General features: G+C 46.5%; 1 protein-coding gene and 1 long non-coding RNA gene across 8 annotated transcripts in view; one reads left to right on the top strand and one right to left on the bottom strand.

Moving 5' to 3' along the window:
• Positions 1-12,500, bottom strand: part of LOC118282680 (diacylglycerol kinase beta) — a 68,381-nt gene that overhangs the window by 27,738 nt on the left and 28,143 nt on the right. For all 7 annotated transcript variants that reach the window (XM_035603972.2, XM_035603969.2, XM_035603973.2 and 4 more), the window contains 4 exons: positions 12,095-12,169; positions 9,385-9,470; positions 7,896-7,985; positions 6,059-6,219 (listed from right to left, as the gene is read on the bottom strand). In XM_035603972.2, coding sequence (XP_035459865.2) covers positions 6,059-6,219; positions 7,896-7,985; positions 9,385-9,470; positions 12,095-12,169 — 412 coding nt within the window. The remainder of the gene's footprint in view (positions 1-6,058; positions 6,220-7,895; positions 7,986-9,384; positions 9,471-12,094; positions 12,170-12,500) is intronic.
• On the top strand, positions 7,275-11,367 carry LOC118282681. The gene is made up of 3 exons (XR_004784325.2): positions 7,275-7,512; positions 9,204-9,256; positions 11,319-11,367. It is a non-coding gene; the product is annotated as an uncharacterized LOC118282681 (long non-coding RNA).

Here is a 12,500-nt window from a genome sequence, read left to right as displayed (position 1 = left end):
AGCGGGCGAGGCAGGATTCATCTGCAGTGGACCCACAGACACGTGAGACTCCCCTCGCCCGCAGAGGTCAAACCGCAAAAGCTGCGGTTTCCCACGACAAGGTCAGTGAGGAAACACGGGACGGCTCCGAGAGGGGAGGTCCCTCGGAGTCCGGCCCGAGGGTCCTTCGTGGAGTCAGGGAGTTTGGACCAGGGGCCACGGCCAAAGCACCAGGGCCTGTTTCATGTCGCTCTCCCGCCGCAGGCTGAGCAGTACGACCCCTGCCCCGCCCCCCCCCCCCCCCAAATAAATCTGGCAGTAACAATATGTGACATTTGCCGTCGCCCATCGTCGCCTGCGTGAGGATGAAGGTTGTTTTGATCTTGCCGTTTGAAGTTTTGCACAGGGGGCGAGAGGGGAGGGGCTGTCGGACGGGGAAAAAAAGAGAAGAGCAAACGAAAGTGACAAAACAACAACAACAACAAAACGCTGGCTGTATAATGTCACCTCGGTGGGACACGCACAGGTTCTCACTATTGTGCTTCACTGGCCTCCGCCAGGGGGCTCGGCTTGTTTGGTGTCAAAGAGAAATGTCACCGCCGGGTTAGAATCTGACTAAACACACTGATCCTCCATCCTGTTGTCGGCCCGTAGGTAACCGGGGACGACGGAGGAGAGCGGGGAGACGTGGTTACAGCTGGTGACAAGGTCATATTTATTGATGTTATAGAAACCTACGTTAGAGTTGAACTATGTTTTTTGTGTGTGTGTGCGTGCGTGCGTGTGCGTGTGTGCGAGCGTCGCCAGGTGTCACTCAGCACGGTCATTCATTACCGCGGTAACCTGGTCTGAACCTGGCAGACGCCGACTTCCTGTCACCGATACTTCCCCTGACCTTCAGCCTGTGCCAGCACTACTGCATCCTTCTAACACACACACACACACACACACACACACACACACACACACACACACACACACACACACACACACACACACACACACACAGTTACATGCAGGAATATCAGGGAGTCGAAGTCAAAGCATCTGAAAACCATGAAAATAATAAAAAGTCGCAAAACGCTTTTGAACCATCTTCCCTGTCTTCTGTGTCCTGACCAGCAGAGGGCGACTCTATGAGAACGTAACTCTACTTCTCACTTGATTCATAACGTCAGTAAAACATTTTCATGAGGAGTTTGTGGTTCAATCTCTAGTTACAAGTTTTCTTCAATAACATGATGTTCATTTTGTACATTATGGTCCAGTTACAGTCAAATAGTCCATAAAGCACCAGATGTATTGGGGGGCGTCGATACAGTGTGATTGACAGCTGGTACTGTCCAATGCTCCTCCAAATATGGTTACTTCTGGTTTCAAAAAGCCAAGATGGCGCTGGTCAAAATGCCAAACTCGAGGCTTCAGGTCACAAACCGATGAGCAGCTCCTAAAGGGAACTTGTCATGTGACATTTTATCCTAGAATAAAAGTGTCTTCTCCGCCCGCTGTCAGCGGAGGTCTGCGGTGAAGCCTCGTCACGTCGGTCGACTCACCAATCAGGTGAAAGAAAGACCGCGACTTATATGAGCATCAGAAAAGAAGCAGCAGCAGGAAACTCTGCACCCGCCCGGTTAAAGGCAACGTCAGGGATCGTGGTTCACATAGAGATCGACCGTCAACACTGGGAATCATCTCGCACGCACGCACGCACGCACGCACGCACGCACGCACGCACGCACGCACGCACGCACGCACGCACGCACGCACGCACGCACGCACGCACGCACGCACGCACGCACGCACGCACACACACACACACACACACACACACACACACACACACACACACACACACACACACACACACACACACACACACACACACACACACACACACACACACACACACACACACACACACACACACACACACACACACACGCTGCAGAGGGCTCAGCTTCCTCACTGTAACACGAGGTGGCATCTTTAATGGCTGCTGACATGGTGTGATTTCCTTCTCTCAGATTCCTCACTAGATTCTTTCCAGGCTGCAGGTCGAGCGGAGGCACCGATACCGAACCTGCAGACGGTCGTGTGTGTGTGTGTGTGTGTGTGTGTGTGTGTGTTTGGTTGTTTGTTTAGGCAAAAGCTACTGAACTGATTTCCACGAAACTGGGTTCTTGGTCTTTTGGAAACAAGCTGGTGGGGGCGTGGCCTGACAGGGAGCTCGTCCCCTGCACGTCCACCTGCGACCTGCAGCCATTGGACAGTTCTAGCTGTCAATCAACTGACAAGGCGACTTGACTAATTTCTAGTTTCTGTTTGAACCACCGACTCCAACACACACACGCGTTATCAACACGAGTGTGTGTGTAACTGTGTCTGTGTTGTAGCTAATGGAAGCTGTATGAAAATGCGACAGTGTATGTTTTATATAAGCAGGAGAGGCGGAGGCTTTGTGCTGCAGCCCCCTCACTGAGCTCACTGCCGCTGCCAACAGCACCGAGGGTGAACCTGCCGAATCCTCAGCTCCTTTGACCACGACACACACACACACACACACACACACACGAAATGTAAAAAACGAATGCTGCTTTTCACTTACAAGACACAAACAGAAGAACTGACTCTTGCCCCCGTGAGGATGACGAAAGTCTCGTCTCACCTAAGAGTGACAGATTGAAACAGTCCGTCTGATTGACAGTTGTGAGTGATCCAGACACACCGTGTCACAGCGAGACGAAGGACAGACGACGACTGTGGAAGCTTCTCAGCCCTCGGCCTTGCCAGCCCCCCTCCCGTCTCCATGGCAACCGAGCCCTCGGAGCGGAGAGGGTCGTGCGATGGGGACCGGCAGGAGGAAGTGCCAACCCTGTATGGTTTGTGTAAAACCAGATTTGTTGCGGTAAGGTTACTCGCGGCGACACCAGCGACCGGTGCGAGTCAGAGAGCGGTCACTTTGCTCAGGTGACTCGGTCATCTGTCGCCATGGCTCCAGGAGGCTGGGCGATGTGTCAACTGTTCAACTTCACAATATTAAAGGAGAAACATATTCTGCTCATATTCAGGTTCATAATTTTTCATTTGGGTTACGACTTAAAAAGGTTCACACGCTCTAATGTTCATCAGCTTCTCTTTCACAGCCTCCGTCTCTTTAAGGCCCCTCCCTCCCAGTGAAGCCCAGTCTGCTCTGATTGGCCAGCTGGATTCACTCTGTCGTGATTGGTCAACCGCTTTCCAGCACATGTAGGAAGTTCTCTCGCTCTCACTTTACCTGGATTGGTCGGGGGGGTGTCAGACTAGCTGCTAGGCGTGACTTATGCACTTCCGCAACATCCTGACATCACTATGTTATCGTCTGGATGACTGACGAGGCGTTTGAGGAGCGTCAGGAGCTTCAGTGTTTTTTCCCTTTACCTCAAACCTTGGGCTTTTAAACTTTGAAGAACTTTCGCATTCACAAAAAACCTATAAAACACTCGAGGAAAGGGACATACTGAAAAAGAAGAATATGTCTCCTTTAAAGTTTTCAATCGTCCCACATTGATGATTTAAAAAGAGGTTTCATCAAATTGAAGAGGCCTTTTGACCAGAAACTGCCAGTACAGCAACACACACAATGGATCTCCTCATTAGGACCTTTCTCATCTGGCTTAAATCCGACTTGACTTAATCATAATAATAATGCAAATTCATGCAACTCCTTCCAAATTCTGGAAATGACTTTGTCTGATTGTACAATGACGAGAGACAAACTACTGACAGCGTTAGAAAAGAAGCTGAAAAATGAAGCAGTAAGCGTCATTGAACCAAGACGACCTGTCGACCACTATTGTCTGGCTCCATGTGACTCTGTCAGACAACCCTCCGATCGGAGGAGAAGGATTCGTCGTTTGGAGACAGAAACATTCAGGACATATTGTATGTGCAGATACCAGCGGGGGGAGGTTGTGTAACATCACTGTGCTTCTTCGTCTTCTGCCAAAACGTCGACCTGCGCACATATGTCTGCTCCGTTTATTTATAGTCAAATGTGCTCGTGTATGTGACGACTTTGGCTTTTATTTCCATTTATCGGCTTAATCATGCTCGGATGTTTTAAGAAGAAGAAGAAAAAAACCGCCCCAGCAGATGGCTCCTGCTTTAGCTGTTAGCTGGTGATGACTCAGCTTCTGAGTTTGGCAAAAACACCAAGGTTACGAGTCTGGTTTCTGAAATGTACACTGGGCCTCTGATTACAGGTCAGGTACTGTACGATGGTGTTCTGACCGAAATGTGTGCAAACTGTATATAGAGAGTCTGCAAAGACTGTGAGCTGAAGACAGAGGAATTAACTTAATGCATAAGATTATTGGTGGTTGTCACCAAGGTTAGGGTCAGATTACTTTGAAATGTTACTGAACACACAATCCGTTGGATTACAGAAATAACAGTAATCTAATCTGAATACTTGTGGATTACTTCAAAATCAAACATTGAAAATAATTGAACCTATTCCACAAAAATGGACCGTTAAAATTTTGAGTTACACCAATCAAATCTTTACAACTGCTTAAACTTCAAAAACATTTTCAACACAAATAAAATGTAGCATTCAGCATTTTAAACGCATTATCATTATCTTTAAATCATAGAAAAAGAAATAAAACAATATCAAATCTGTCAACCTCAGATTGTATACTGTTGAGTAATGTATACAGTAATATATATATACATATTTATATATATTTAAAAAACAATTGTGATTTTAAAATTGCCTTATTTTGAAGACATCATCAAAATGTAACGATAATCTAATAACACATGTTGGTTTGATTATAGTCACGTATTTTTTGTAATCTCATAACATAATCCAGATTACATTGAATCCTTTGCTGCCGTAAAGACTAAACATCCTTAAGTGAGGAACAGTAACTTCACTGAGGCCTTTTGTTTGCCAACTCCGTGTGAGCGTCCCTGAGCCTTTGTACCAGCATCTCCATCACCATTAAAAAAAGAGAGAAAGGTTGCTAAGCAACTGGAACCTTGGCAACATGTTTCCTTCCTCCAATTAAAAGAGGAAACCTTCCCGAGAGGAGCAGACATCCACCGATGAATCTGCTAATTGCTTCCACGTCCACAAAGACCAGATGATCTTTCTCACCGGGTTGTTGTTGTTGGAACAACGACGTCTCAATCACGTTTCATGAGATCATGCCTGAGGCACATGGCTACAGGTTCAAAAGCATCTGACGCTGTGTGATATTTTTTAGTTTTGAATTAGTTTGACACATTTAAAGGTGTTGTTCAGATTATTGAGTTAACTCTGACCTACGTCTTTACAAACTTTCACCTAACGGGAAAGATCAGACATGTTTCCACTCTGTTGAACGTCTGTATAAACTTGCAGGCCGATGTATGTGTGCACGGATCATTAGCGTTGCTTTAACATGCATTTATTTAAAATGTGTAACCCGTCCAGTAAATTGTCTAAACACGAATGTTACAGTTTGCTAATTTCTGTTTTCGTCAGTGACGTGGTGCCTCCTGGGAATCTGATATGAAGAGAAACAAGTTTGCGGGAAGACCCGGTACGTAAGAGAAAGTAAAGGTACTCCAACGAGTCGAATGTAGAGGTTCCGGTACGTAAGAGAAAGTAAAGGTACTCCAACGAGTCGAATGTAGAGGTTCCGGTACGTAAGAGAAAGTAAAGGTACTCCAACGAGTCGAATGTAGAAGTTCCGGTACGTAAGAGAAAGTAAAGGTACTCCAACGAGTCGAATGTAGAAGTTCCGGTACGTAAGAGAAAGTAAAGGTACTCCAACGAGTCGAATGTAGAGGTTCCGGTACGTAAGAGAAAGTAAAGGTACTCCAACGAGTCGAATGTAGAAGTTCCGGTACGTAAGAGAAAGTAAAGGTGCTCCACCAAGTCGAATGTAGAAGTTCCGGTACGCCGTACTGGTGCATACCTCCCCACGTCGAGCAGTGGTTGTACTGACCATTGACATTTTCAGTTTTTTAGCTTTGGTGTAAAGCCTCATTTACAGTTCAGATGTTAAACACCACGTCAAGACATTCTGTCCCACTGCTAAATCCTTACCACTCCGATGGAGAAGTAGTTGTTGACGATGCTGTAGGGGACGGGGTCGCCCTTCTCCTCCTTGTCGTCGGGCACGATGTCGATGTTCCAGCGGTCCAGCACCACCTCGCTGCTGTGCTCGATGTCCCGGAGGAACTTCACCAAGCTGCCGCCCTCGTAACCTGCCGAGAGAAGCCAGAGAGCAACGGTCAGGTGGAGAAGGAAAACACAGTACAGTATGTCCAAAAGTAAAGCCCCGTCAACTTTGGTCTAAATCTCAATGCTCACGTTTCTCTAACCTCAACACCGTCCAGCACTTCTTGGACAAACTGAAACACCAACTGAAGCCAGGTCTTATCGTCCGACCTCACTAAAGCTTCAGAGAAGATGGAGGCCGTCAGAGCACGGTTTTGGAATGAGATACTGTATCACAGCCACACAATCAAAATCAAATGTTTAAATTCACTCCCTCACCACAACAAAATTCAGATTCAAGAAAAGGTTAAAGGTTTCACACCCTCATCACATCCTTCTCACAGGTTTTGTTAGTTTCTTTGGAGTCGCATCGTAAGTGTTTGTTGGAGTAATTCAGTTTTCTTTGTCTTGGAGTTACCGTGTCCGTCAGTCCTACTTCCTGGTTTGGGCAAAACATGTGACTGAGGGCGGAGTCGACTTAAATACAGACGTCCAGTAATTGGACCAGACCAAGATCTGCATCAGCGTATGTGGGGGGGGGGGGGTTTCATTGTAAAGAGTTTTAGTTGTTGACTGTGTTATTTATATATACTGTATATAGTCATGTTATGTTAGCAGTATTTTTGAGTAGAGTAATGTTTGGTTGACTATTGAGATGAATGTTGGTACAAAAAAAGCATGTAGTTGTTGAGATATTTCAGCCATCTCTAGAAATGAATTAACTCAACTATTTTGATAATCAAATGGTTGATCAATAATGACAACAACTGGTGATCGCAGCCCTTGTTCCTTTAGATGGAAGTGGTGGATCGACCAACTGTCTCACTGCCAAAATAAACATTCATTCAACTCCAGCTCCTTCACGTCAGTGTATTGTTTTGTTTTTTCTTGGGAAAGACGATATGTCCCAAAGCCGCCTGGATGAGGCCGCTTATTGACAAAATATCATTCATACGCCCGGATAAGTGCTGAGCAGCAACAATCCAACAGTCGTAAGCAGCCACTCCCACGACTCCTCGTCCATAGCACTGGAACAGATCGATGGCTGGCAGAGGATTTACAGCACGAGCGCTTTGCATATTAACAGTTTTTAATTTGACACATAAGAGTTTCCCACATTCCTCTTCCCGTCACTTAGTTTCCAGACAACTTGCACAACACTTTCCGGCTTCTTGCATCTCACTTCAGAGACTCGTCCTGGATCTACGCTCACGACCAACCAGCGTTTAAACTGATCAGTGAATCTGACATCGTTTTCTTTTTCCCCTGACGTCCAAGAGGTAAAGTGGGAAATCTATAAATGGATGTTGTTCACCGTTCTGTTCCTGAACGCCTCATTTCTGGAATTGTTAGTTAGACGTCATGATTTCCTCCTAACGACCTCTGAGGTTAGAAAGAAAACACCTGACAGTGTCATTATATTTATACATCGGCTTCTTCCAAATCTTCACTTCAGCGACATGAAATGTAGGAAAAGAATTCAAGACTCTTCATGAGTTCATCGATCTAGAAAAAGGGAATTTTTGGAGATGGTGTATCATCTCATGCACCGGTCTCCGATCCGTCTCCGTCCGACACATTTTATATCTTTGTAAACGTCTTTGTAACCTCGTGCGTCTGCAGCGGGAGCTCGTAATGAACGAGCCGTCAGTTGGTGTCTCACCTCCGCCCCAGCGTAGGCAGCGTGCCAGGTCGTTGCCGGTGCCCAGAGGCAGGATGGCCACTGGAGGGTGCCTGGCGAAGTTCGCCTTATCTGCAAGACAAACGGCTCCGTGTTAGATTCGCTGGGCTGAACAGACCTTGATGAAGATTTGGGAACAAGGTTCCTGACGTCACTCCAACTCTGATGAAGGCAAGAAACACGAGCACTGAGACGATCAGACAGATTGGAAAATTCAGCTTAGAGTAAATTCCGCCACATTGTCAAACCATTTCATTTGGAGAGTGAAGATGTTGGTGATATATGCCGGGGAGATTTCTCTCCTGACTGTTAGAATGTTTAGTCCGGTTGACCGACACGTGATTCTGAGAGAGTTGAATACATCGACCTGACCGTGAAAGGGAGGTTTTATTTGGGGGGATGCGAATGCACTGACCACTTGTTGAAAAATCCCCTCAATATGTTTAGCTCTGGATAAATACTTCTGCGTGAGACGTACACGATCTCCGTTTTCCTGATTCGGCGTCAGCGTCATAAATTTTTCCGTCACAACAAAAAATTAATTTTGAAATCTCAAATGAGCACAATCAGCTGTTTTTGTCCATCTGATAAATGTTTATGTTCTCTCCTAATTCTTTCACTTTTTGGGTCACGTCTTCATGGCTGAATGCACTTATTGTCAGTCCATTTGGACAAATGCGTCTGCTACATGAATGTAATGTAACGTAATGTATTATCATGTTGGGTGAAACTAGAGCCAGGGATTTAGTTTTAAGTATTAATGTTCACAATTGATAAAGATAAAAACCGTTGACGAATGTCAGAAAGACGAGAATTTGATATGCTTAAAAATGGTCCCTGGACCCGAGTACAGTGTGGTCTCTTAATTTAAAATTGTAGGAAACCTTGAAACGTTGCATAAAACATATCATGAAAACTGTTTTACTTCTACATAACTGTGTGTAATGGTCGAGTACGTGAGGAGGCAGCAACAAGAAGCTCCGCCCTCAGTAAATCGACATTAGTTTCTTTATCTTCCCCATTCAGTCCTCTGGGCGTGTGCGACCACTGAAACTGTTTTTATGAATTAACTTTGTGGCTCAGAGGAAATTTCCATTGATGCTTTTTTCCTCCAACAGCTGCACGACGGTACAGTTTATGTGATGTGTGCATAATTACGACTCATCACTTTTATTGCTCTGGCAGATAGAGTTTGGCTGACCTGGAGTTTTGTTTACAACCGTCCGATCTGCTGACTCTTCGTATCCGTCGCCCCGACTGACTCTTTTCTTTTTCCCTTTTTTTTTACAGATGGCACAGGTCTAAGTAATGAAGCTACAGTGTCATCACGACGGCAGAAAAAGGTTTGTGTTTGTACAAAGGAAGAATACAAGATCAAAGTCGTAATAATCTGGAACGATCATTTAAAAAGAAGCGCTTGACATCGTATAAAACGTAGTGTCGTGATATGAACAGAGTCGTTGTACTGTACCTATACAGTCGAGGATCCAGCCCACGGTGCCGTCGCCTCCGCAGGCGAGAACCCGGAAGTCCGGGACGTCGTGGAAGAAGTTGAGCCTGAGAGAACAGAAGATTTGAATCATCACGATCAATCTTTTTTTGGGGGGGGTTTTCAACACAAGGCGCCAAAATCTCAAACTCAAGTGTATTAAGAATTCATATTCATGTGTGATGGTCTGAGGGAAGAGAGAGAGAGAGTTGAATCAATGTCCTCTCCAGCTGCGTTCCCTCCTCTCCACAGTCACAGTGGTCACAGAGCCGTCGCTCCTTCAAAGGGACGTTTAATCTGCGTCGGGACAAAGGTGTCGACAGTCGCTTTCATCTGCCGACCACCTGGTCCTGCACAGTGATGGGCCACAGACCACAGACCCTCCAACACCAGGCCACAGACCACAGACCCTCCAACACCAGGCCACAGACCACAGACCCTCCAACACCAGACCACAGACCCTCCAACACCAGGCCACAGACCACAGACCCTCTAACACCAGGCCACAGACCCTCCAACACCAGGCCACAGACCCTCCAACACCAGGCCACAGACCCTCCAACACCAGGCCACAGACCCTCCAACACCAGGCCACAGACCACAGACCCTCCAACACCAGGCCACAGATCCTCCAACACCAGACCACAGACCACAGACCCTCCAACACCAGACCACAGACCCTCCAACACCAGACCACAGACCCTCCAACACCAGGCCACAGACCCTCCAACACCAGGCCACAGACCACAGACCCTCCAACACCAGGCCACAGATCCTCCAACACCAGACCACAGACCACAGACCCTCCAACACCAGGCCCATGTTTAATATGAACATATGAGCGGAGACTTTCAGTCTGATGACGACGATCCTGCATCCCAACTTTTAATCTGTCTTGTTTATCTGTAGAGGTTTGTCAAGTACAACTCAATCTTAACTCATACATATATTAATTTGTGATATCATAGGAGAAGGTGGGGAAACCTGTTTTTAACACAAGAGCTCGATCTGGATCTCTCCTGAAAAATTAATTCACCTGTTGTCATGGCCGAGACCAATCTTTGAACAACTCTTTCATCCATAACTTTTTAGAACTCTTGCTCACAAACAGACAAACCAACCCGATCCCATAACCACTGTGGCGGAGCTAACTAGACGGGCTAACACCCAGCCTCGCCATGTGTGGAAGAAAGTGATGAAAACCAAATCATAGATCCATTCATCCATTGTCTAGAACCCTTCATCCTTTAAGGATCGCCATCCTATCACAGGTCAACACACAGAGACAAAGGACATCCACCCTCACATTCACACATTCACACATTCACACCCCCTCAGCCTCAGTTCAGCTTGTCAGTGCAGTAATTATTCCATTCAAGGTGAAATAGGTTTCAATTCTGTGGAACGTGCGTCGTAATGGGGACTCACAGTAATGATGTAATCATTCATGAAGAAGTGCACACGGTGTATTATTCAGACAACTGAGCGCCGGGGCCATAAAGGAGGTGATGTAACGCGGTTACTGCTGCCGAGCGCAGGCACAGAGGATCTGAACACGGCGAGGGTTAATCTGCTCTCAGCTGAGCTCGCCACCTCCCGGGTCTCCCTAGCAACAGGCCCAGCTGGGGCTTTAGCTCACTCTTGAGAAGTTTGTCCAGCGGACGCTGTGTCATCGCAGACGCGACTCAAGACGTGTTTATAGGAAGAAAACCTTTGTTTGTTGATGCACATGTTGTTTCTCTGGAGCCGTCGTACATAGAGTGCGTAGGAAAAGTGTCTGAAGCCTGTGTTCTCTGAACTGACCAGCAGAGGGCGACTCGTCAGTAAAACATCTCCCTGAGGAGTTTATGGTTCATTCTCTAGTTTCAAGTCTTTCTACAACGCATGATGTTCATTTTGTACGTTATCGTCCATAGACGATAAAGCACCGGACGTACTGGGGGCGTGGATACAGTGTGATTGGCGGCTGGTACCGTCCAATGCTGCTCCTACGTCTGGTTGCACAAGATGGCGCTGGTCATAGTGCAAGACGCAGCCACCAGGGGGCGATCCAGAGAGAGAGAGAGACAGAACTTCACCTTCAAGGTAAAGTGATTGTGCTGCGTAGGGATTTTTTTTGTTACAGCATTCATTTCAGTGTGTGTGTGTGTTTGTGTGTGTGTGTGTGACCTCCACAGCAGGTCACCTTGACATGACTGTAACTATAACAACTGTACTTCTGCTCTATATTCACACGCAGTTTCCTCCTGATGACGTCACTGTAGCATGAATCTATTTTTCATCAACTGATAAACTGAAGCTTTTTCTCTTTACACCATCGACTAAAGTCAAACTTCTCTGATTTCAGAGAGTGAATATGTTCTGGTTTCTTTGCTCCTCGGTGACAGTGAACTGAAGATCTTTGGTGTGTGGACAAAACAAAACGTCATGTTGAGGTTTGGGGTAAAACACGATCGACACTTTTCAAAATTTCATGGCATTTTACAAACCAAACAACTAATCGCTGAAAGTAGTCGTGTTTGGAACCATGAACAAGACGTAATGAATCTCTCACCAGGAGATGCAACAGCACTCACGTTCAGACATGGATCCAGTGCAAATGAGCCTCACAGTTAAGGATCTATTGATATCTGGGACCGGAGTGATTCTCCGTCCGTTGGCCTACACAGAGGACAGTCAGGGACCGACTCACCCGCCCATCGGACCCTCTCGCTCCAGACTGTAAACCTGCCGCGGGTTCAGCAGGTACCGGAACTTCCTCAGGACCCTGGAAGGAAAAGAGAAAAAGAAAAGGAAAAGATGAGGAACGACGTGACGCTGCAGAAATGATATGAAACTCAACGTGTTGTGAAACTGACGGAAGACGTTTCCACGCAGACACAAGAATAGCGTCCGATTTCCCTTTTCAATTGCTCCCATTAGCTTGGTCTTGTGGATAGATATGAATAGAGGATAACTGCCCTTTTCGAATGTTAATAAAGAGCACGTTGCCATGGCGACGCTGCTGAGCCGGAGAAACAGAGGTGGCGTTGATCTCCGTCGTCGTGAGGACGAAGACGTTTGTTCAGTTTTCAGAAACTTTTGGTTCTCAAAGAAAA

Source organism: Scophthalmus maximus, chromosome 14 (assembly GCF_022379125.1).
Source record: "Scophthalmus maximus strain ysfricsl-2021 chromosome 14, ASM2237912v1, whole genome shotgun sequence".
In the NCBI taxonomy this organism is placed as follows: domain Eukaryota; kingdom Metazoa; phylum Chordata; class Actinopteri; order Pleuronectiformes; family Scophthalmidae; genus Scophthalmus; species Scophthalmus maximus.
The sequence above is the reverse complement of the archived record's forward strand: the minus strand, read 5'-3'. Positions and strand labels throughout refer to the sequence as shown.